The sequence below is a fragment of the Nerophis ophidion genome, linkage group LG04 (assembly GCF_033978795.1).
Source record: "Nerophis ophidion isolate RoL-2023_Sa linkage group LG04, RoL_Noph_v1.0, whole genome shotgun sequence".
NCBI lineage: Eukaryota > Metazoa > Chordata > Actinopteri > Syngnathiformes > Syngnathidae > Nerophis > Nerophis ophidion.
In genome coordinates, this window is record NC_084614.1 from 16,303,597 (window position 1) to 16,325,989 (window position 22,393).

Here is a 22,393-nt window from a genome sequence, read left to right on the forward strand (position 1 = left end):
AAACAAAAACTTGCACAAAGGCAGAAACTATGAACATGAAACAAAACTCTTAACTGTGACATAAAAAAATTAAAACTTAGGTGGCATGGCAAGAAACAAAACTATGAACAGTATCAGAGGTAGCATGGCATGAAGTTATCCGAGGTTAGGTCGCCAACTTTCGTTTTAAATAATACAGGTGATTGAACAGGTGCGTGAGTCAAAACAAATCAGGTGCGTGACATGACAGGTGAAACTAATTGGTTGGCATGGTAACAAAGCAAACAAGGAAGTGCAAAAACAGGAAACAATGGAGTCTTAAGCAAAACAGAACATAACTAAACAAAACATGATCACAAGACATGACACTATCAGAAAAATAATTGAGGAAAAGCAAAAGTTGCTCTGCGCATTCCGCCATTTTTTGAGAAGGATTTCACCGTGACCTGTTCAGCAATTTTATTGGTTTAATGTGACAAGGCAAAATTTATTGGCAGCATGAAGCTTGTAAACGTGGGGAAAAAAGCTGTCAATTAGCCGCATCGTTGTATAAGCCACTAGGTACAAAGCGTTTGGAAAATGTTTGGAAATTACGTTATGTTCACAATTTATGTAAAAATGCTTTGAAAATTGAAGCAAGTCATGTGTCTATCAAACCTGAGTGACCTCTGAAATATAATTGACTATGTCCGTACCATAAATGCTCCACCAACAGCCGGGACATTAAACTAAAGCCCAAAATGGACAGGGTGTTTGATGGAAGGAGACCATAACTGGAGTCCAGAATGTACATTCAGTATATACAAAATTATATTTTGGAATGATATGTGGAACTGTGGACCAGCTCTATACTCTCGGCAGGGTCCTTGAGGGTGCATGGGAGTTTGCCCAACCAGTCTACATGTGCTTTGTGGACTTGGAGAAGGCATTCGACCGTGTCCCTCGGGAAGTCCTGTGGGGAGTGCTCAGAGAGTATGGGGTATCGGACTGTCTGATTGTGGCGGTCCGCTCCCTGTATGATCAGTGTCAGAGCTTGGTCCGCATTGCCGGCAGTAAGTCGGACACGTTTCCAGTGAGGGTTGGACTCTGCCAAGGCTGTCCTTTGTCACCGATTATGTTCATAACTGTTATGGACAGAATTTCTAGGCCCAGTCAAGGCGTTTAGGGGATCCGGTTTGGTGGCTGCAGGATTAGGTCTCTACTTTTTGCAGATGATGTGGTCCTGATGGCTTCATCTGGCCGGGATCTTCAGCTCTCACTGGATCGGTTCGCAGCCGAGTGTGAAGCGACCAGGATGGGAATCAGCACCTCCAAGTCCGAGTCCATGGTTCTCGCCCGGAAAAGGGTGGAGTGCCATTTCCGGGTTGGGGAGGAGATCTTGCCCCAAGTGGAGGAGTTCAAGTACCTAGGAGTCTTGTTCACGAGTGAGGGAAGGAAGAGTGGATCGTGAGATCGACAGGCGGATCGGTGCGGCGTATTCAGTAATGCGGACACTGTATCGATCCGTTGTGGTGAAGAAGGAGCTGAGCCGGAAGGCAAAGCTCGCAATTTACCGGTCCATCTACGTTCCCATCCTCACCTATGGTCATGAGCTTTGGGTTATGACATTAAGGACAAGATCACGGGTACAAGCGGCCTAAATGAGTTTCTTCCGCCGGGTGGCGGGCCTTTCCCTTAGAGATAGGGTGAGAAGCTCAAAGTAAAGCCGCTGCTCCTCCACATGGAGAGGAACCAGATGAGGGGGTTCGGGCATCTGGTCAGGATGCCACCTGAACGCCTCCCATTGGGAGGTGTTTAGGGCACGTCCAACCGGTAGAAGGCCACGGGGAAGACCTAGGACCCGTTGGGAAGACTATGTCTCCCGGCTGGCCTGGGACCGTCTTGGGATCCCCCGGGAGGAGCTCGACGAAGTGGCTGGGGAGAGGGAAGGCTGGGCTTCCCTGCTTAGGCTGCTGCCCCCGCGACCCCACCTTAGATAAGCGGAAGAAGACGGATGGATGGATGGAAAATGATATTTTAAGCTATAATAAAGACTCTTGGACCACATGGTTATTGACAAGAATATTCTACAGCTGTAGAAATAATGAATTTAAAAGCTGTTTGCTGACTTTAAAATAATTGAATTGAGGCTTAAATTGGAGCATTTATGGAATGTTTACGTACGTGTATCAATATTGCTAGAATTAATTTCAGACTAGCCTTGACCGGCCTGTCAGTCAATATTTCCCTTTTTTACTTTGACTTCCCTTGAATCCTTCTAGAATGGACCCAGTACCCGTGTGTGTGACCCTGGATGAGTTTTACTTATACAACCCGATGAAAGCCTTTTTAAAAAATAAAAACGAGGGCTGGGATTAGGTGCGCCCTCTGCTGGTTGCTACATCTTATGTTCCTGTAACTCCATCCTGCGTCTGCAGTTCCACGACAAAATGGACCCCCTGCTGGAGACCCTGGAGGCGGCCGTGCAGCGATTGCGTCAGCCTCCTCCCGTGGCGGCGGAGGTCGATAAGATCCGGGAGCAGCTGGCGGAGCACCGGGCTCAAGGTCTGGAGCTGGACAAACTCCTGCCCAGTTTCTCCGCCCTCTGCGCCCGAGGAGAGGAACTCATCGGCCGGGCCGCCCACGACGACCCCGCCGCCCACGGTGAGTGCCCGCACGGCCAAAAATAAGCCAGCATTTCCGCAGACCGAAAACAATTTCCTCTCCCGCGTCAGCCGTGCACTCCCGCCTGCTGCGGCTGCGCTCGCTGTGGGATGAGATCCGTCAGCGGGCCGAGGAGAGGGAGAGCAAACTCAACGACGTCCTGGATCTGGCCGGCAAGTTCTGGGCGGATGTGGCGGCACTGCTGAGCACGCTGCGAGACTCCCAGGACATTGTGAAGGACCTGGAGGACCCCGGCGTGGACCCTTCGCTCATCAAACAACAGATCGAGGCAGCAGAGGTGCAGAGAGCAAAGTCGAAGTGAAATGGTTCGACGAACACTTCCGATGAAATCACCTAGGTAATTCTGGTCCTCGTCTAGGCGATCAAGGCGGAGACGGATGGCCTGAGGGAGGAGCTGGAGTTTGTCAGGACCCTCGGGGCTGACCTCATCTTTGCCTGCGGAGAAACTGAGAAACCTGAAGTCAAGAAGACCATTGATGAGGTGAAGTTTGTTCAAAGGACAGCATTGATTGATTGAAACTTTTATTAGTAGATTGCACAGTTCAGTACATATTCCGTACAATTGACCACTAAATGGTAACACCCGAATAAGTTTTTCAACTTGTTTAAGTCGGGGTCCACGTTAATCAATTCATGGTACAAATATATACTATCAGCATAATACAGTCATCACACAGGTTAATCATCATAGTATATACATTGAATTGTTAACATTATTTACAATCAGGGGGTGGGATGGCGAGGGTTTGGTTGGTATCAGCACTTTAGTCATCAACAATTGCATCATCAGAGAAATGGACATTGAAACTTAGTTGGATATGTACAGCGAGCAGAGAACATAGGGAGTTTAGATAGCATAAGAACAAGTACTGTATTTTTCGGACTATAAGTCGCAGTCTTAGGGGTGAGACCCGGCCAAAACAAACAAAAAAACAAAAATAAATTGTATATATATATATACATATATATATATATATTTTTTTATCGTTTGGCCAAGTCTCACCCCCGGCCAAACTACAAAAAAAAACGTGACTTATAGTCCAAAAAATATGGTATATACATTAGAAATACATTTGATTGTTTACATTTGGTTACTGTATTTCCTTGAATTGCCGCTGCGGCGCTAATTAATTTAAAACCTCTTCTCACTCCTGCACTTACCAAAGGCATGCGGTAAAAGTAAGCATGCCATAACTATTTTAAAACCTCTTCTCACTCTGACACTTACCAAAGGTATGCAGTAAAAATTTGAGTGTGATGTAAGCTTGGACCTTAAATCCTACTGAATAGCTCTAAATCTTCTTCCCTTTATGCGATTTCAAATTACCGGTATTGAAATCAGCCTCCTTCATTTTGAAAATGATGACAGGGGGAGTGTCACTCATGACATCACGAGTTCGACCAGGCGGTAATACTAAGCATGCGCTAATTATTTTGCGAAGCGAGTTTGACCCGGCAGTAATTCAAGGCAGGCTCATACTATATGCCCTGCGGCAATTCAAGGAAATACGGTATTTGAAGACGGCACTGCCTAACAATAAACGGCACCTTGTGATGACCTCTCTGCTTTCCCCACCACGCTTTTAGATGAACGGTGCCTGGGAGAGCCTGGACCGCACCTGGCGAGAGAGGATGGAGAGGCTTGACGAGGCCATGAGCGCCTCGGTGCAGTACCAGGATGCACTACAGGTGAGAGAGACACTCTTGTTACCGCATTTTTCAGAGTATAAGTCGCTCCGGAGTATAAGTTGCACCTGCCGAAAATGCATAATAAAGAAGGGGGAAAACATATATAAGTCGCATTGGAGTATAAGTCGCATTTTTGGGGGATATTTATTTGATAAAACCCAACACCGAGAATAGACATTTGAAAGGCAATTTAAAACAAAGAATAGTGAACAACAGGCTGAATAAGTGTACGTTATATGAGCCATAAATAACCAACAGAGAAGGTGCCTGGTATGTTAACCTAACATATGATGGTAAGAGTCATTCAAATAACTATAACATATAGAACATGCTATACGTTTACCAAACAATCTGTCACTCCTAATCGCTAAATCCCATGAAATCTTATACGTCTAGTCTCTTACGTGAATGAGCTAAATAAAAGTATTTGATATTTTACGGTAATGTGTTAATAATTTCCCACATAAGTCGCTCCGGAGTATAATACGGTATGTTTCGTTATTTTCAAGGTGGCTGACCATTGTGCTTCTTTTTCAGTCAATGTTTGACTACCTGGACAATGCAGTGATCAAACTGTGCGACATGTCAACTGTGGGAACTGACCTGGGTACAGTCAAACATCAAATCGAAGAGCTTAAGGTCGGCATGATCTTTTACACATGTTTTTGATTTTGATTTTTTTTCTACAGTTGTGTTTTGTAAATACATACGAAACCCGTTTCCATATGAGTTGGGAAATTGTGTTAGATGTAAATATAAACAGAATACAATGATTTGCAAATCCTTTTCAACCCATATTCAGTTGAATATGCTACAAAGACAACATATTTGATGTTCTAACTCAGGGGTGCCCATTACGTCGATCGCGAGCTACCAGTCGACCGCGGGGGGTATGTCAGTCGATCTCCAGCCAGGCTTTTAAAAAAAATAGACCTAAACATTAGTGATCATCAATCTTCACCAAGATGCTAACTAAATACAGAGTCTCGGAAAACTGGCGTGCACAAGCGATCCCTCAGAAAGCTGGCGTGCACATCACTTGTGCACGCCAGCTTTCCGAGACTCTTATTTTGTTAGCGCAGGCAGCATGAAGCAGGGCTTTTATTGTGAAGATAGGAAATGTGCAGTCGGCCTTTAGAGTTTTGACGGAAGGGACGGCGCGAAAGTCTGTTGAAATAAAAAGTGTTTCTCGCCTTCCTCTCTGTCATTTTTTCATAATAATGAACTGGCAGCCGCCAGCGTCATCTCACAAGACCCTCGGGGGCCGTGAATGTCAATCAGGCAAGCTACGGAATTTGCTGCCAATGTTTTTCTTGTAAAGTGTATGGAAGCTGGATGAATTAGATGCCAAAAACCAGCCACTTTCATGTGGTATTGTACAGAAAGGACAACTTTTTTTCTCCTCCATTTGAAAATGATTCCAATCAATGCAAGTCATCAGAATCAGGTAATACACCAACTTATATTCTTGTCTTTGTGAAAGAAAGACATCTATATGTGTTACACATGCTTGTATTATCATTAAACACATTTAACTTGTTTACAAAAATGTCTCTTTCATAAATAAATAAACATAAATGATATATATAAATAAGGTAGATCCCCTCGAGTTGGTCAATTGAAAAGTAGCTCGCCTGCAGAAAAAGTGTGGGCACCCCTGTTCTAACTGATAAAAAATTTTTTTTTTGCAAATAATCATTTCCTTTAGAACTTGATGCCAGCCACACGTGACAAAGAATTTGGGAAAGGTGGCAATAAATACTGATAAAGTTGAGGAATGCTCATCAAACACTTATTTGGAACATCACACTGGTGTGCAAGTTAATTGGGAACAGGTGGGTGCCATGATTGGGTATAAAAACAGCTTCCCAAAAAATGCTCAGTCTTTCACAAGAAAGGATGGGGCGAGGTACACCCCTTTGTCCACAACTGCGTGAGCAAATAGTCAAACAGTTTAAGAACAACGTTTCTCAAAGTCCAATTGCAAGAAATTTAGGGATTTCAACATCTACGGTCCATAAAATCATCAAAAGGTTCAGAGAATCTGGAGAAATCACTCCACGTAAGCGGCATGGCCGGAAACCAACATTGAATGACCGTGACCTTCGATCTGTATCAAAAAATGACATCAATCTCTAAAGGATATTACCACATGGGCTCAGGAACACTTCAGAAAACCATTGTCACTAAATACAGCTACATCTGTAAGCGCAAGTTAAAGCTCTACCATGCAAAGCGAAAGCCATTTATCAACATCCAGATGGGTTGAAAAGTATTTGCAAATCATTGTATTCCGTTTATATTTACATCTAACACGATTTCCCAACTCATATGGAAATGGGGTTTGTAAATAAATAAATAAAAACACATATAATAAAATGAATACATGTATAACTGAACTGTGTCTTGGCGCCAAGCAGCAGTACAAAGTGGACGTTTACCAGCAGCAGATCGACATGGAGAAGCTCTGCCACCAGGGGGAGCTGCTGCTCAAGAAAGTGTCAGACCAGACGGACAGAGACATGATCCAGGAGCCGTTGACAGAGCTCCGACATCTCTGGGACAACCTGGGGGAGAAAATCACCCAAAGACAGGTATCTATCTGTGCCCTTGTTTGATCTCCTCCTGTCGTTGACCTCCAGCGGTCAAAGTGCCAAAAAGTATCAAAATGATATTGGTATCAGGACAACACTACTCACTGAAATATCATGCAAAAGCGCAGATTTGAACCATTGAAATGTGTTGTATAATTCAAGACATATGGTCATTAGAAAACATGAGTGCACATCATAATGGCACCTACACTTTCCATCTTAAAGCTCTAAAAAAGAAATTTGATAATGTCCGGTGGGCCAAATTGAAAAGCTTAACAGGGCGCATGTGGCCCCCGAGCCTTGATTTTGCCCAGGTCTGAACTAGACACAGGTGTCTGATACTGATGTATGTACACATCGCAAACAGATGATTTTACTTGAGCCGCTGTTTTTGATGTCTTCGCCGTGGTCTCGTCCCACTTTAGCACAAGCTGGAAGCCGCCCTGCTGGCTCTGGGTCAGTTCCAGCATGCCCTGTCCGAGCTGCAGGCCTGGCTGAGCCACACGTACGCCACCCTGGACACGCAGCGCCCGGTCAGCTCCGACCCCAAAGCCATCGAGATTGAACTGGCCAAACACCACGTACGTCCCGCGCCTATTCCTTATGGCCCACGCTCGTCTTTAAGCCGCATTTTCAGCATGAGTCGTTCTGCCTCGACCAGGTTTTGCGCAACGACGTGCTGTCCCATCACGCCACCGTGGAGGCGGTCAACGCGGCCGCCGCCGAGCTCCTGGAGTCCTCCCCTGGCGACGAGGCAAGCCACCTAAGAGATCAGCTGGATCAGCTGAACCACAGTTGGCAGAACCTGCTGCTCAAGACCCAGGAGAGGCAGAAGCTGTTGGAGGCTGCCTTACAGCAGGTAACACAGCCACTATCTCAGACTTAGACAAACTTTAATGATCCACAAGGGAAATTGTTCCACACAGTAGCTCAGTTAAAATGATGACCTCTATCTTCTAAAGCAGTGGTTCTCAACCTTTTTTCAGTGATGTACCCCCTGTGAATTTATTTTTTAACTAAAGTACCCCCTAATCAGAGCAAAGCATTTTTGGTTGAAAAAAACAGATAAAGAAGTAAAATACAGCACTATGTCATCAGTTTCTGATTTATTAAATTGTATAACAGTGCAAAATATTGCTAATTTGTAGTGGTCTTTCTTGAACTATTTGGAAAAAAAGATATAAAAATAACTAAAAACTTGTTGAAAACAAGTGATTCAATTATAAAGATTTCTACACATAGAAGTAAACATCCACAAGGGAAATTGTTCCACACAGTAGCTCAGTTAAAATGATGACATCTATCTTCTGAAGCAGTGGTTCTCAACCTTTTTTCAGTGATGTACCCCCCGTGAACATTTTTTTAATTTAAGTACCCCCTAATCAGAGCAAAGCATTTTTGGTTGAAAAAAGAGAGAAAGAAGTAAAATACAGCACTATGTCATCAGTTTCTGATTTATTAAATTGCATAACAGTGCAAAATATTGCTCATTTGTAGTGGTCTTTCTTGAACTATTTGGAAAAAAAGATATAAAAATAACCGAAAACTTGTTGAAAACAAGTGATTCAATTATAAAGATTTCTACACATAGAAGTAAACATCAACTTAAAGTGCCCTCTTTGGGGATTGTAATAGAGATCCATCTGGATTCATCAACTTAATTCTAAACATTTCTTCACAAAAAATACATTTTTAACATCAATATTTATGGAACATGTCCACAAAAAATCTAGCTGTCAACACTGAATATTGCATTGTTGTATTTTTTCACAGTTAATGAACTTACATTCATATTTTGTTGAAGTATTATTCAATAAATATATTTATAAAGGATTTTTTAATTGTTGCTATTTTTAGAATATTAAAAAAAAAATCTCACGTAACCCTTGGCATACCTTCAAGTACCCCCAGGGGTACGCGTACCCCCATTTGAGAACCACTGTTCTAAAGCAGGAGTGTGAAACTAATTTTCATGGAGGGCCACATCGCAGTTATGACTGCCCTCGGAAGGCCGCTTGTAACAGCAAAAGATATATGAATTTTCCTATGCATTTATTTGATTTATGTTTTTCTGTTAAATTTACATACACTGCAAAAAAAATATGTCGATTTTACAGTGAAAAACAGGCAACTCATTATTAGAATTATACTGTAAAATATACAGTTCTTTTTACAACATGTTACAGTAAATGGTGCAGCATGGTGGAACAGGGGTTAGTGCATGTGCCTCACAATACGAAGGTCCTGAATTCTCCTGGGTTCAATCTCGGGCTCGGGATCTTTCTATGTGAAGTTTGCATGTTCGCCCCTTGACTGCGTGGGTTCCCTCCGGGTACTCCGGAGATGGAAACTTGTCCAGGGTGCACCCCGCCTTCCGCCCGAATGCAGCTGAGATAGGCACCAGCGACCCCGAACGATACAAGCGGTAGAAAATGGATGGATGGATACAGTAAATGGATCAATTATAACATTATTTTATTACAGTAAAGAAATACTGGCAGTTTAGTTGACAGAATTTTACTGTAAAATTGATGGTGTAGTTTCTGTTTTTTTTTTTTTTTTACAACATATTACTGTGAAAGGAAAAACAGTACCACTGGTTTTTTTTGTTTGTTTTTTTGGGCAACTGAACTGCCAGTTTTTTACTGTTTATACCAGTGGTTCTTGAAGGTATGCCAAGGGGTACGTGAGATTTTTTTAAAATTTTCTAAAAATAGCAATTCAAAAATCCTTTATAAATATATTTATTGAATAATACTTCAACAAAATATGAATGTAAGTTCATAAACTGTGAAAAGAAATGCAACAATGCAATATTCAGTGTTGACAGCTACATTTTTTGTGGACATGTTCCATAAATATTGATGTTAAAGATTTCTTTTTTGTGAAGAAATGTTTAGAATTAAGTTCATGAATCCAGATGGATCTCTATTACAATCCCCAAAGAGGGCATTTTAAGTTGATGATTACTTTTATGTGTAGAAATCTTTATTTATAATTGAATCACTTGTTTATTTTTCAACAACTTTTTAGTTATTTTCATATCTTTTTTTCCAAATAGTTCAAGAAAGACCACTACAAATGACCAATATTTTGCACTGTTATGCAATTTAATCAATCAGAAACTGATGACATAGTGCAGTATTTTACTTCTGTATATCTCTTTTTTTCAACGAAAAAATGCTTTGCTCTGATTAGGGGGTACTTGAATTCAAAAAATGTTCACGGGGTACATCACTGAAAAAAGGTTGAGAACCACTGGTTTAATTGACGGAATTTCACTGTAAAATTTATGGTGCGTTTTTTGTTTTTTTACTGTAAAAGGAAAAACGGTATCACTGTTTTTTTTTTTATTCTGGCAACTGAACTGCCAGTTTTTTACTGTTGACACTAAGATAATGTTAAAGTTAAAGTACCTCTGATAGTCACATACACACACACTAAGTGTGGTGAAATCACCCTCTGCATTTGACCCATACCTTTGTTCCACCCCCTTGCGTAAGCAAATTCATATATTTTTTGCTGTTACCGCAAAAACAACCGTGGATTTTACGGTAAAAAACTAGCAGCTCAATTTTCGACCATCTATATATAATTTTCTGCCAAATGCAAAGAACATTTAGTAAGAAAAGATAAAGTGGGCCAGACCTGGCCCCTGGGCCTCAGGTTTGTCACCTGTGTGCAAAAGTCACATACACAACGAATACAAGTACCTCTTAGAGAGAAATGGGTTGGGACTCATGGAGAGTGTTTTTGATTGCACTAATGGAATATTTGTGGACAGGCGGAGGGTTTCCATGGAGAGCTGGAGGAGTTCCTACAGTGGATGCGGCGCACCGAGAGCCAGCTGTCTGCTGCCAAGCCGACAGGCGGACTACCCGAAACAGCCAGAGAGCAGCTCGAGCAACACATGGTAACCTTTACTCATAATAATTCAACTTTATGAACTTCTGGAGCCACGACTCACCTTCTTCTTCGGTTGTCCTGCAGGAGCTCCAAGCCCAGCTGGCCCAGCGTGCCGACCAGTACCACAGACTGCTGGACGCCGGAGAGTCCATCCTGCTGGCTCGTGGCGGAGAGGACGCAGGGCCAGGAACCACCCAGACCCAGCAGAACCTGGCCATGCTGCAGAACAAGTGGGCCAGCCTCAACACCAAGATGGACGATCGTAGGGTGAGTTTGTGCGTCCTGAGGAGGAGCGTGCTGCTTGAGAATCTTGTGGAGAGACTCCCATTTACTTGAACTCTGCAGGCAAAGGTGGACGAGGCTCTCGCCTTAGCCACCAGCTTCCAGACTTCCCTGCAGGACACCATTAACTGGCTGACCCAGGCCGAGCAGACCCTGAACATGGCCCAGCCCCCCAGCCTCCTCTTGGACACGGTCCTTTTCCAGATCGATGAACACAAGGTAGATCAGAGAACGCTCCGACTTTGAAGAACTTGGCCCGGATCAGATTCATCCCTTACCTTGCGTCTGCCCAGGTTTTTGTCAACGAGGTGAACACCCACAGAGAGCAGGTTCTGGCCCTGGAGAAGGCCGGCTCCCAGCTCCGCTTCGCCAGCCTGAAGCAGGACGTGGTGCTCATCAAGAACCTTCTGCTGAGCGTTCAGGCCCGCTGGGACAAGCTGGTCCAGAGGTCGCTGGACCGCGGTCGGCACTTGGACGAGGCTCGCAAACGGGCCAAGCAGGTACACTGCAAAAAGTCAAGTTTTCAAAAACAAGAAAAAAAAATACAAAATTGAGGGGTAATATTATTTGAGCTAAGCAAAATTATCTGCCAATAGAACAAAAAATTTGTCTGGTCAAGACTTTCCAAAATAAGTAAAATTAGTTAATAAAGTACTATCCATCCATCTATATATCTATATATCTATCTATATATCTATATCTATCTATCTATCTATCTATCTATCTATCTATCTATCTATCTATCTTATCCATCTATCTATCTGATAGATAAGATAGATAGATTAGATAGACTATCTTCCTATTTATCTATCTATCTATCTATCTATATCTATCTATCTATCTATCTGATAGATGGACTATCTATCTATCTATCTACCTACCTACCTACCTACCACACTACCTTACCTTACCTTACCATTAGTGAACTGGAAAATACCTGAAAATAAGTATATTCTCACTAATAACAAGTGTCCTACTCCTGACGAGAGTGCGGAAACACGACCATATCACACCAATTCTCAAATCCCTTCACTGGATTCCTGTTCCACTCGGGATTGATTACAAAGTCTCCCTACTAACCCGCCAGTGACTCAATGGAAATGCCTCTCTCTACTTCAAAGAACTAGTCACCCCTAAATCCTCCACACGACATCTCCGCTCCGGACAGGCTAATCTCCTCCAACCTCATAGGACAAAGCTACGAAGAATGGGAGACCGGACTTTCTGATCGGCTGCTCTTAAGTCTGTGGAATGCTCTCCCTGACCACCTGAGGGGACCACAGACTGTGGACACTTTAAAAAAAGGCTTAAAAACCCTTCTTTTTAAAAAAGCCTTTTTTTTTTTTTTAGATATATGCATACAAGTTCTAGCTATTAGGCTGTTCTAATTTTTATTTTTATTATCTTTTTATTTTTGTTATTTTTTCAATACACTATAGCACTTTGAGATGTTTACTCAATGCAAAATGCTTTTTAAAAAAATGTATTATTATTGTTGAAATAAAACCGCAAAGTCCATTTGGCTGTCATATGTTAATAGTTAATATGCGTCACGATTCTGTCGGCGTGGCGCAGTGGGAGAGTGGCCGTGCGCAACCCGAGGGTCCCTGGTTCAATCCCCACCTAGTACCAACCTCGTCACGTCCGTTGTGTCCTGAGCAAGACACTTCACCCTTGCTCCTGATGGGTGCTGGTTAGCGCCTTGCATGGCAGCTCCCTCCATCAGTGTGTGAATGGGTAAATGTGGAAGTAGTGTCAAAAGCGCTTTGAGTACCTTGAAGGTAGAAAAGCGCTATACAAGTACAACCCATTTAAAGTCACGATTTTTTTTTTCATGCTTGAAATACGAAATGATTACTTTAAAAACGTAGTTTTATACTTCTGAGTGTAGATGACACAGCTGTGCAACAGTTGATTTTCTAGATTCAAGCATGTTTTACTCAATATAGGTCATAAAATTTCAGCAACAAACTAATATCTTACTGAGATCATTTACAAACAAAACCCTTAAAACAGGTAAAACACTCTAACATATAATCTGGTTGGTGAGAATAATTATCTTATCAGACAGAAAATATACAAATATCAACCTTATTTTCGATATTTCATCTTACTTAGATTTCAGTTTTTGCAGTGTACTGAGCAGCAAAGCTAGACTTTATACGCAAAGCTAGACTTTATACACAAAGTCAAATCCTCCAAATAACCAGCCAACATCCAACCTTCAGTTCCACGAGGCCTGGAGGAAGCTGACCGACTGGCTGGAAGAAGCCGAGAATAGACTGGACTCTGAGCTGGAGATCCCCAACGAGCCAGACAAGATCAAAGTGCAGCTGCTCAAACATAAGGTACCAGGATGGTTGATGCAGAGCTCCATCATCTTCTGCATCATTCGTTATGTAATCATGCCTTCGTCCTGCAGGAGTTCCAGAAAACCCTTGGCTCAAAGCAGCCGGTTTACGACACCACGGTGAGGTCCGGGAGAGCCATGCGGGACAAAGCCCAGCTGGCAGAAGACAGCCAGAAGCTGGACCACCTTGTCGGGGAGGTCCGCGACAAGTGGGACACGGTCTGTGGGAAGAGTGTGGAGAGGTGAGGACACTGAAAGGCGTTGCAGTAATTCAATGGAGCTCCAGGAGCAGATGTGAGATCTTTTTATCTCCACCAGGCAACACAAGCTGGAGGAGGCTTTGCTGTTCTCAGGTCAGTTTGCAGAAGCCCTCCAGGCTCTGGTGGACTGGTTATACCGAGTTGAGCCGCAGCTGGCTGAAGATCAGCCCGTGCACGGCGACCTGGACCTGGTGTCCAACCTCATGGACACACACAAGGTGCGTACTCTGCTGCAGTCACTTCAACAGGACTCATGAAGCTGAGCCTCATTAACGCAACCTGCTGTCCCCCCCAGGCTTTCCAGAAGGAGATGGGCAAGAGAACCGTCAGCGTCCAGGCCCTGAGGCGCTCGGCCCGCGACCTCATGGAGACTGGCCGCGACGACACGGCCTGGGTCAAAGTTCAGCTGCAGGAGCTCAGCAACCGCTGGGAGACTGTTTGCGCTTTGTCCGTCACAAAGCAGACCCGCCTCCAGCTGGCCCTCAAACAGGTCCGGAAAGAACCAATGCCATTAACCCGGGGGTGTCCAAACTTTATCCACTGAGGGCCGCACACTGAAAAATCAAAGCAAGTGGGGGCCATTTTGATATTTTTTATTTTAAAATAACAATACTATATATGTATAAAAAATACACATTTCGGCCTCCTCTCAGGGACCCCAAAGGGTTTTGGTAAAAAAAATGTTTAAAATGTGTAATTTTTCAGTATTATTTTTTTTATTATTAATCAAGTTTTAAATCTCTAGATCAGTGATTCTCAACCTTTTTTCAGTGATGTACCCCCTGTGAACATTTTTTTTTAATTCAAGTACCCCCTAACCAGAGCAAAGCATTTTTGGTTGAAAAAACAGATAAAGAAGTAAAATACAGCACTATGTCATCAGTTTCTGATTTATTAAATTGTATAACAGTGCAAAATATTGCTCATTTGTAGTGGTCTTTCTTGAACTATTTGGGAAAAAAGATATAAAAATAACTAAAAACTTGTTGAAAAATAAACAAGTGATTCAATTATAAATAAAGATTTCTACACATAGAAATAATCATCAACTTAAAGTGCGCTCTTTGGAGATTGTAATAAAGATCCATCTGGATTTGTGAACTTAATTCTAAACATTTCTTCACAAAAATAAATCTTTAACATCAATATTTATGGAACATGTCCACAAAAAAATCTAGCTGTCAACACTGAATATTGCATTGCTGTATATTTTTTCACAATTTATGAACTTACATTCATATTTTGTTTAAGTATTATTCAATAAATATATTTATAAAGGATTTTTGAATTGTTAGTATTTTTAGAATATTTTTTAAAAAATGTCACGTACCCCTTGGCATAACTTCAAGTACCCCCAGGGGTACGCATACCCCCATTTGAGAACCACTGCTCTAGATCAACATTAGGTCCATCTGTCAATGTAAGGATTTTAAAGATTTAAGTTGTATGCTCTTTTTGTCACAAAAAAACAGTTTTTTTAATGGAAAAATCACAAAATATGCAATATTTTCACCCCAAAATTTTTGAAGGAGAATATTTGAGATTATATAATAATTGGAGCATTATAAAGGTCAATAACTCATAACACCATTGATTTTAATTAAAACATTTTTTTTAGCAATGTCACTTAAAAACAAATCATACTAAAATTTTGGGGGATCCAAAAGGGTCCTACTCATTAAAGTGTTAGAAAATAAATTATAAATTTTTTTTACTGTTTACTTTTAACACAATAATCTCGAGATCAACCTCAGATCTGTCCGTCAATTATAAGTTTTATTGTTGTTTGTTTTTTGTTTGTTTATTTTAGGCCCTTCTTTAAAAAACAGCTCAGTTTTTTATACGGCAAACACAAAATATGCAACATTTTCCCCCCAAAATATGTCAAAGTGGAAAATTTAATGTGACGTAATTGGAGCCTTGAATATGTCAATAATCCATAATGACATTGATTTGGATTCAAACAGCCTGCATGGCAGCTTTGTGTTATTAGAGTAAACATTGCAACATTTTCTTGTTACATTTCACCCGTTTACTCTTTTATATCACTTTTTACGTTTTAAAAATGTTTCAATCGTATTTTTAAAATGTGCCGCAAGTCCACACTTTGGACACCCCTGTAGTAACAAGAACCTAGCAGCTCTTGGTAAAAACCAAACAATGTGATTCTCGCCATCAGGCGGAGGAGTTCCGCACGGTGGTGCAGTTGCTCCTGGAGTGGCTCTCTGAGGCCGAGCAAAGCCTGCGCTTCCGCGGCGTCCTCCCAGAGGAGGCGGAGACTCTGCAGGCGCTGCTGCACACGCATCGGGACTTCATGGGAACGGTAGAGGAGAAGAGGTCGGAGGTCAACAAGGCGGCGGGCATGGGCGAGGCCATCCTGACCCTGTGCCACCCGGACTCCATCACCACCATCAAGCACTGGATCACCATCATCAGGGCGCGCTTTGAGGAGGTGAGACCTCCTCGGGAGGGTGTCCTCGACGTCCTGAAGGTTGTCTTCAGTTCTCAATAAGGTCCTGTGCTCCGCAGGTCCTGACCTGGGCCAAGCAGCACGAGCAGCGTCTGGAGGCGGCGCTGACCGAGGTGCTCAACAACGCCAACTTGCTGGAGGAGCTGCTGTCGTGGCTCCAGTGGGCCGAGACCACGCTGGTCCAGAGAGACACGGAGGCGCTCCCTCAGGACATCCCCCTGCTTAAAAACCTCATCACAGAGCATCAGGTCAGCGCTCATTGAAATGTCAGCGCGTCAGAACCACGCCAGCCCCTACAAGTCTCTTCCCCTCTCGTGTCAGATGTTCATGGAGGAGATGACCAGGAAGCAGCCAGATGTGGACAAAGTCACCAAAAGTTACAAAAGGAAACCCGCTGATGCGCCAAGCAGCCTGGCTGAGAGGAGAGGAGGACGTAAGTCGCTTTCTTCTCATAAAACTGCTGCTTTTTTGCGATTGTTGACATAACCCAAACTACTCATTGCGTTCACATTTAAGGTGGAAATATGTTCTTGCATTATTGGGGGCATTTATTTGGCAGGAAACAGTCCTCCCAGGTTAGTTTACTCTACATACAGTGGGGCAAAAAGTATTGAGTCAGCCACCGATTGTGCAAGTTCTCCCACTTAAAATGATGACAGAGGTCTTTAATTTTCATCATAGGTACACTTCAACTGTGAGAGACAGAATGTGGAAAAAAAATCCAGGAATTCACATGGTAGGAATTTTAAAGAATTTGTTTGTAAATTATGGTGGAAAATAAGTATTTGGTCAACCATTCAAAGCTCTCACTGATGGAAGGAGGAGTAGAAAAACAGCCCCAAAGCATGATGTTTCCACCCCCATGCTTCACAGTAGGTGTGGTGTTCTTGGGATGCAACTCAGTATTCTTCTTCCTCCAAACACGACGAGTTGAGTTTATACCAAAATGGATACATGGATGATACAGCAGAGGATTAGGAGAATGTCATGTGGTCAGATGAAACTAAAATAGAACTTTTTGGTATAAACTCAACTCGTCGTGTTTGGAGGAAGAAGAATACCGAGTTGTATCCCAAGAACACTGTGGAAACATCATGCTTTGGGGCTGTTTTTCTGCTAAGGGGACAGGACGATTGATCCGTGTTAAGGAAAGAATGAATGGGGCCATGTGTCGTGAGATTTTGAGCTAAAACCTCCTTCCATCAGTGAGAGCTTTGAATGGTTGACCAAATACTTATTTTCCACCACAATTTACAAATAATTTCTTAAAATTCCTACAAGGTGAATTCCTGGATTTTTTTTCCACATTCTGTCTCTCACAGCTGAAGTGTACCTATGATGAAAATTACAGACCTCTGTCATCATTTTAAGTGGGAGAACTTGCACAATCGGTGGCTGACTGAATACTTTTTTGCCCCGCTGTATATGTTGTATCGTGACATGGCCTAAAAATATTATAAGATATTTAAAAAAGGCCATATCCCCCAGCCCTAGTTACTCTCCAAACATTTTGGTTCAAGAACCAATGAAGTTGATAAATGGAGGACTCAGTGTACTGTAGATGTTTGTTCTGACCCGGGTTGTCCTTCTAGGCAAGCAGCAGCAGCAGCAACAGGCAGCCGTGCAGCTTTCAGGAGCAAACCCGCGACTCAACCAGCTGTGTGCCAGGTGGCAGCAAGTGTGGCTGCTGGCGCTCGACCGCCAGCGCAAACTCAACGACGCCCTGGACCGGCTGGAGGAGGTATCCGTTGCGTGGTTCCTTCCCTTCATTGCAAGTGAAGTCCTCTCCTCACGCGTTCCGTTTGACCGCAGCTCAAAGAGTTCGCCAACTTCGATTTTGACGTGTGGAGGAAGAAGTACATGCGCTGGATGAACCACAAGAAGTCTCGCGTCATGGACTTCTTCAGGCGCATCGACAAGGACCAAGACGGGAAGATCACGCGCCAGGAGTTCATCGACGGCATTCTGGCGTCCAGTGGGTACTCGCAGGTCTTTAATGTGCGGCGCAGTCCGTGGTCAAGTGTCGTGGTTTTGCCTCTGCAGAGTTCCCAACCAGCAGGCTGGAGATGACGGCGGTGGCGGACATCTTCGACCGAGACTGCGACGGTTACATCGACTATTACGAGTTTGTCGCCGCCCTGCACCCAAACAAAGACGCCTACAGACCCACCACGGACGCAGACAAGATAGAGGACGAAGTGAGTCAAAGACGGACCGTCACGCACATTCAGTCCAGCGGGGGGCGCCATGCCATGTTTAACGACGTGTCTTCTTGTGTGTGACCCCTCCAGGTGACTCGGCAGGTGGCGCAGTGTAAATGTGCCAAGAGGTTCCAGGTGGAACAAATTGGGGAAAACAAATACCGGGTAAGCTCCACCCACTTTAACAGTTATTTTTATGCATAGAATAAAAGTTAATTGACCGCAGCTAATGCCTGTAATAGAAATGACGGAAATAGGAAATAAATGTTGATAGATTTGTTGTTTACCGTATTTTTCAGAGTATAAGTCGCTCCGGAGTATAAGTCGCACCGGCCAAAAATGCATGATGAAGGAAAAAAACGTACCGCATTTCCTTGAATAGCCGCCGGGGCGCTATTTAATTTAAAACCTCTTCTCACTCCTGCGCTTATTCAAAGCATGCGGTAAAAGTAAGCAGGCGCTAATAATTTTAAAACCTCTTCTCACCCCTGCGCTTACCAATGGCATGCAGTAAAAAATTGAGTGTGATAAAAAAAAAAAATAATAAAAAATTATTCTGCGTCCGCGGCCCGGTGGTTGGGGACCACTGCTCTACAGCATGTCATCGCGCCCACTTTTATTTACACCACGCTGTCTGAGTGCCAGCAGGACGCATGCATTTTGCTCCTTCTTATACAAGATTGCAATGCATACTTGGTCAAAAGCCATACCTTTTACACTGATGTTTGTGATATAAACAACATTAAAACTCTTAATAATACGCGCCACACTCTGTGAACCCTCACCAAGCACATTTCTGGAGAGCATTGGCTCTGTGGCACATTATAAACGCAGCATAGGTATTACCCATAATGCCGTGCATCCGTGACTCTTGGCTATATTGTACACGCGCCCCCAACCCCGCCCACCTCAACCGACACACGAGGGGGGGGATCTTGTTGCTAGAAATGATTCCGGGGTGCGGCACCGCTGCTACCCACTGCTCCCCTCACCTCCCAGGGAGTGAACAAGGGGATGGGTCAAAAGCAGAGGACAAATTTCACCACACCTAGTGTGTGTGTGACAATCATTGGTACTTTAATTTAACTTTTACTTTAGCGCGTGTATAATATAGCCAAGAGTCATGTATACATTGCATTCGGGGTAAGTGTTATGTTGCGTTTATAATGTGTTACAGAGCCAATGTTCTCCAGAAATGTGTTTGGTGTGGGTTCACAGAGTGTGGCGCATATTAGTAAGAGTATTAAAGTTGTTTTATATCACAACCATTAGTGTGATCTGTATGGCTGTGGAACAAGAACCCTGGTTTACACACAGTAAAAGCAAAAAAAAAACCTCCTCTGCCATTTTGAAAATGACGTCACGAGTTTGACCCAGCAGTTAAAGTAAGCATGCGCTTATTAATCTGGTGAGCGAGTTTTACCTGGCAGTAATTCAAGGCATGCGCATATTACATACCCGGCGGCTATTCAAGGAAATACGGTATGTCGCACTGGAGTTTGTCGCATTTTTTGTGGAATTTTATTTGATAAAACCCAACACCAGGGGTGTCCAAACTTTTTCCACAGAGGGCCGCACACGGAAAAATTTAAGCATACGGGCCATTTTGATATTTTTCATTTTCAAACCATAACAAAATATATGGATTTTTTTTTTTAATCCTTAGGGCTCCTGGGGAGCATAGAGGGTCTCAGTCACTAAAATGTTAAAAATAACTAAAATTATTTTTATTTTTTTATTTATTTAATGCTTACAGTAAAATCTCTATATGAAGTTGAGGTTGATATGAAGTAAAACAAATAAGGTTTTATGCCTTTTTTGTCAAAGACAACTTAGTTTTTTATAGTAAAACTGAAATATGCAGTATTTCGATGGATAGAGAGATAGTACTTTATTGATTCCTTCAGGAGAGTTCCTTCATTTAGCAATTAAAGCCCTCAAAGATCAATAATGCAGGACACCATTGATTTTAATTATTTAATATTTTTGAGCAATCACGGTGAAAAGTTAATTAAAATCTTACTAAATATATTTGAGGTCCGAAAGCTTCCGCACTCAAAGTGATGCATTTTTATTATTTTTTTACTTTTAACACTTAAATTTCAAGATCAACTTCCAATATATCTGTCGATTTTAAGTTTGAACTATTATTTTGTTTGTTTTATGTTCTTTTGTCAAAACGTTGATGTTTTTATATGGCAACCACACAACATATGCAATAAAACATTTTAAAGTAATAATTTTTCAGTAATAATTCATTATAACATAGATTTTTGGACCTTTTTTTTTGAGCAATGGAAAAATAAGAAAATAAAGACAAAAGGAAAAAAAAAAACTGCCCGCATGGCAGCTTTGTGTCAACATTGCCACTTTTTCTAATTAGATTTCACCTCATTCCCCTTTTTTTAAATGTTTTTTTTAATTTTTGCAATACTATCAATTTTGCAATTTTGGCAAAATGTGTGGCGGGCCGGTAAACGATTAGCTGCGGGCCGCAAATGGCCCTCGGCTGCACTTTGGACACCCCTGCCCAACACCAAGAATAGACATTTGAAAGGCAATTTAAAATAAATGAAGAATAGTGAACAACAGGCTGAATAAGTGTACGTTATATGAGGCATAAATAACCAACTGAGAAGGTGCCTGGTATGTTAACCTAACATATTATGGTAAGAGTCATTCAAATAACTATAACATATAGAACATGCTATACGTTTACCAAACAATCCGTCACTCCAAATCGCTAAATCCCATGAAATCTTATACGTCTAGTCTCTTACGGGAATGAGCTAAATAATATTATTTGATATTTTACGGTAATGTGTTAATAATTTCACACATAAGCCGCTCCTGAGTATAAGTCGCACCCCCGGTAAAACTATGAAAAAAAACTGTGACTTATAGTCCGAAAAATACGGTATATTAGTAAGTGTATTTCTAACATGCTAACTTCACAACCATTTCTCATGTCCGCTTCTCGCCACGTGGTCTTCATACCTCCTCCATGAAGTCTCAACTCGTGGTATCAGATGAGGGAAAAAAGCGCTCATCTTGTGGTCTTCCCTCATGCTTTCATGTCAATGTCTCATAAGTCATTATTTACCTCCTGGTCTCATCGCATGCTTTTAGTGTCGCTGTCTCATACAAACCTTGTTTCCACAGTTGGGAAATTGTGTTAGATGTAAATATAAACAGAATACAATGATTGGCAAATCCTTTTCAACCCATATTCAGTTGAATATGCTACAAAGACAACATATTTGATGTTGAAAACTGATAAACTTTTTTTTTTTTTTGCAAATAATCATTAACTTTAGAATTTAATGCCAGCAACACGTGACAAGGAAGTTGGGAAAAGATGCAATAAATACTGATAAAGTTGAGAAATGCTCATCAAACACTTATTTGGAACATCCCACAGGTGTGCAGGCTAATTGGGAACAGGTGGGTGCCATGATTGGGTATAAAAACAGCTTCCCAAAAAATGCTCAGTCTTTCACAAGAAAGGATGGGGCGAGGTACACCCCTTTGTCCACAACTGCGTGACAAAATAGTCAAACAGTTTAAGAACAACGTTTCTCAAAGTGCATTTGCAAGAAATTTAGGGATTTCAACATCTACGGTCCATAATGTCATCAAAAGGTTCAGAGAAACTGGAGAAATCACTCCACGTAAGCGGCATGGCCGGAAACCAACATTGAATGACCGTGACCTTTGATCCCTCAGACGGCACTGTATCAAAAACCGACATCAATCTCTAAAGGATATCACCACATGGGCTCAGGAACACTTCAGAAATCCACTGTCACTGAATACAGTTTGTCGCTCCATCTGTAAGTGCAAGTTAAAGCTCTACTATGCAAAGCAAAAGCCATTTATCAACAACATCCAGAAACACCGCCGGCTTCTCTGGGCCCAAGATCATCTAAGATGGACTGTTGTAAAGTGGAAAAGTGTTCTGTGGTCTGACGAGTCCACATTTCAAATTGTTTTTGGAA

The 22,393-nt window shown here is 42.3% G+C and overlaps 1 protein-coding gene across 24 annotated transcripts in view; it reads left to right on the plus strand.

The window, feature by feature from the left end:
* Positions 1 to 22,393, plus strand: part of macf1a (microtubule actin crosslinking factor 1a) — a 441,796-nt gene that overhangs the window by 402,309 nt on the left and 17,094 nt on the right. For all 24 annotated transcript variants that reach the window (XM_061897243.1, XM_061897250.1, XM_061897255.1 and 21 more), the window contains 23 exons: positions 2,397 to 2,622; positions 2,694 to 2,920; positions 3,002 to 3,124; positions 4,231 to 4,332; positions 4,870 to 4,971; positions 6,753 to 6,926; positions 7,352 to 7,507; positions 7,588 to 7,785; positions 10,711 to 10,839; positions 10,917 to 11,099; positions 11,178 to 11,333; positions 11,408 to 11,614; positions 13,343 to 13,462; positions 13,537 to 13,706; positions 13,783 to 13,942; positions 14,020 to 14,214; positions 15,904 to 16,176; positions 16,254 to 16,442; positions 16,516 to 16,627; positions 17,787 to 17,935; positions 18,007 to 18,169; positions 18,238 to 18,392; positions 18,486 to 18,560. In XM_061897243.1, the coding sequence (XP_061753227.1) occupies positions 2,397 to 2,622; positions 2,694 to 2,920; positions 3,002 to 3,124; positions 4,231 to 4,332; positions 4,870 to 4,971; positions 6,753 to 6,926; positions 7,352 to 7,507; positions 7,588 to 7,785; positions 10,711 to 10,839; positions 10,917 to 11,099; positions 11,178 to 11,333; positions 11,408 to 11,614; positions 13,343 to 13,462; positions 13,537 to 13,706; positions 13,783 to 13,942; positions 14,020 to 14,214; positions 15,904 to 16,176; positions 16,254 to 16,442; positions 16,516 to 16,627; positions 17,787 to 17,935; positions 18,007 to 18,169; positions 18,238 to 18,392; positions 18,486 to 18,560 (3,744 nt within the window). The remainder of the gene's footprint in view (positions 1 to 2,396; positions 2,623 to 2,693; positions 2,921 to 3,001; positions 3,125 to 4,230; positions 4,333 to 4,869; positions 4,972 to 6,752; positions 6,927 to 7,351; positions 7,508 to 7,587; positions 7,786 to 10,710; positions 10,840 to 10,916; positions 11,100 to 11,177; positions 11,334 to 11,407; positions 11,615 to 13,342; positions 13,463 to 13,536; positions 13,707 to 13,782; positions 13,943 to 14,019; positions 14,215 to 15,903; positions 16,177 to 16,253; positions 16,443 to 16,515; positions 16,628 to 17,786; positions 17,936 to 18,006; positions 18,170 to 18,237; positions 18,393 to 18,485; positions 18,561 to 22,393) is intronic.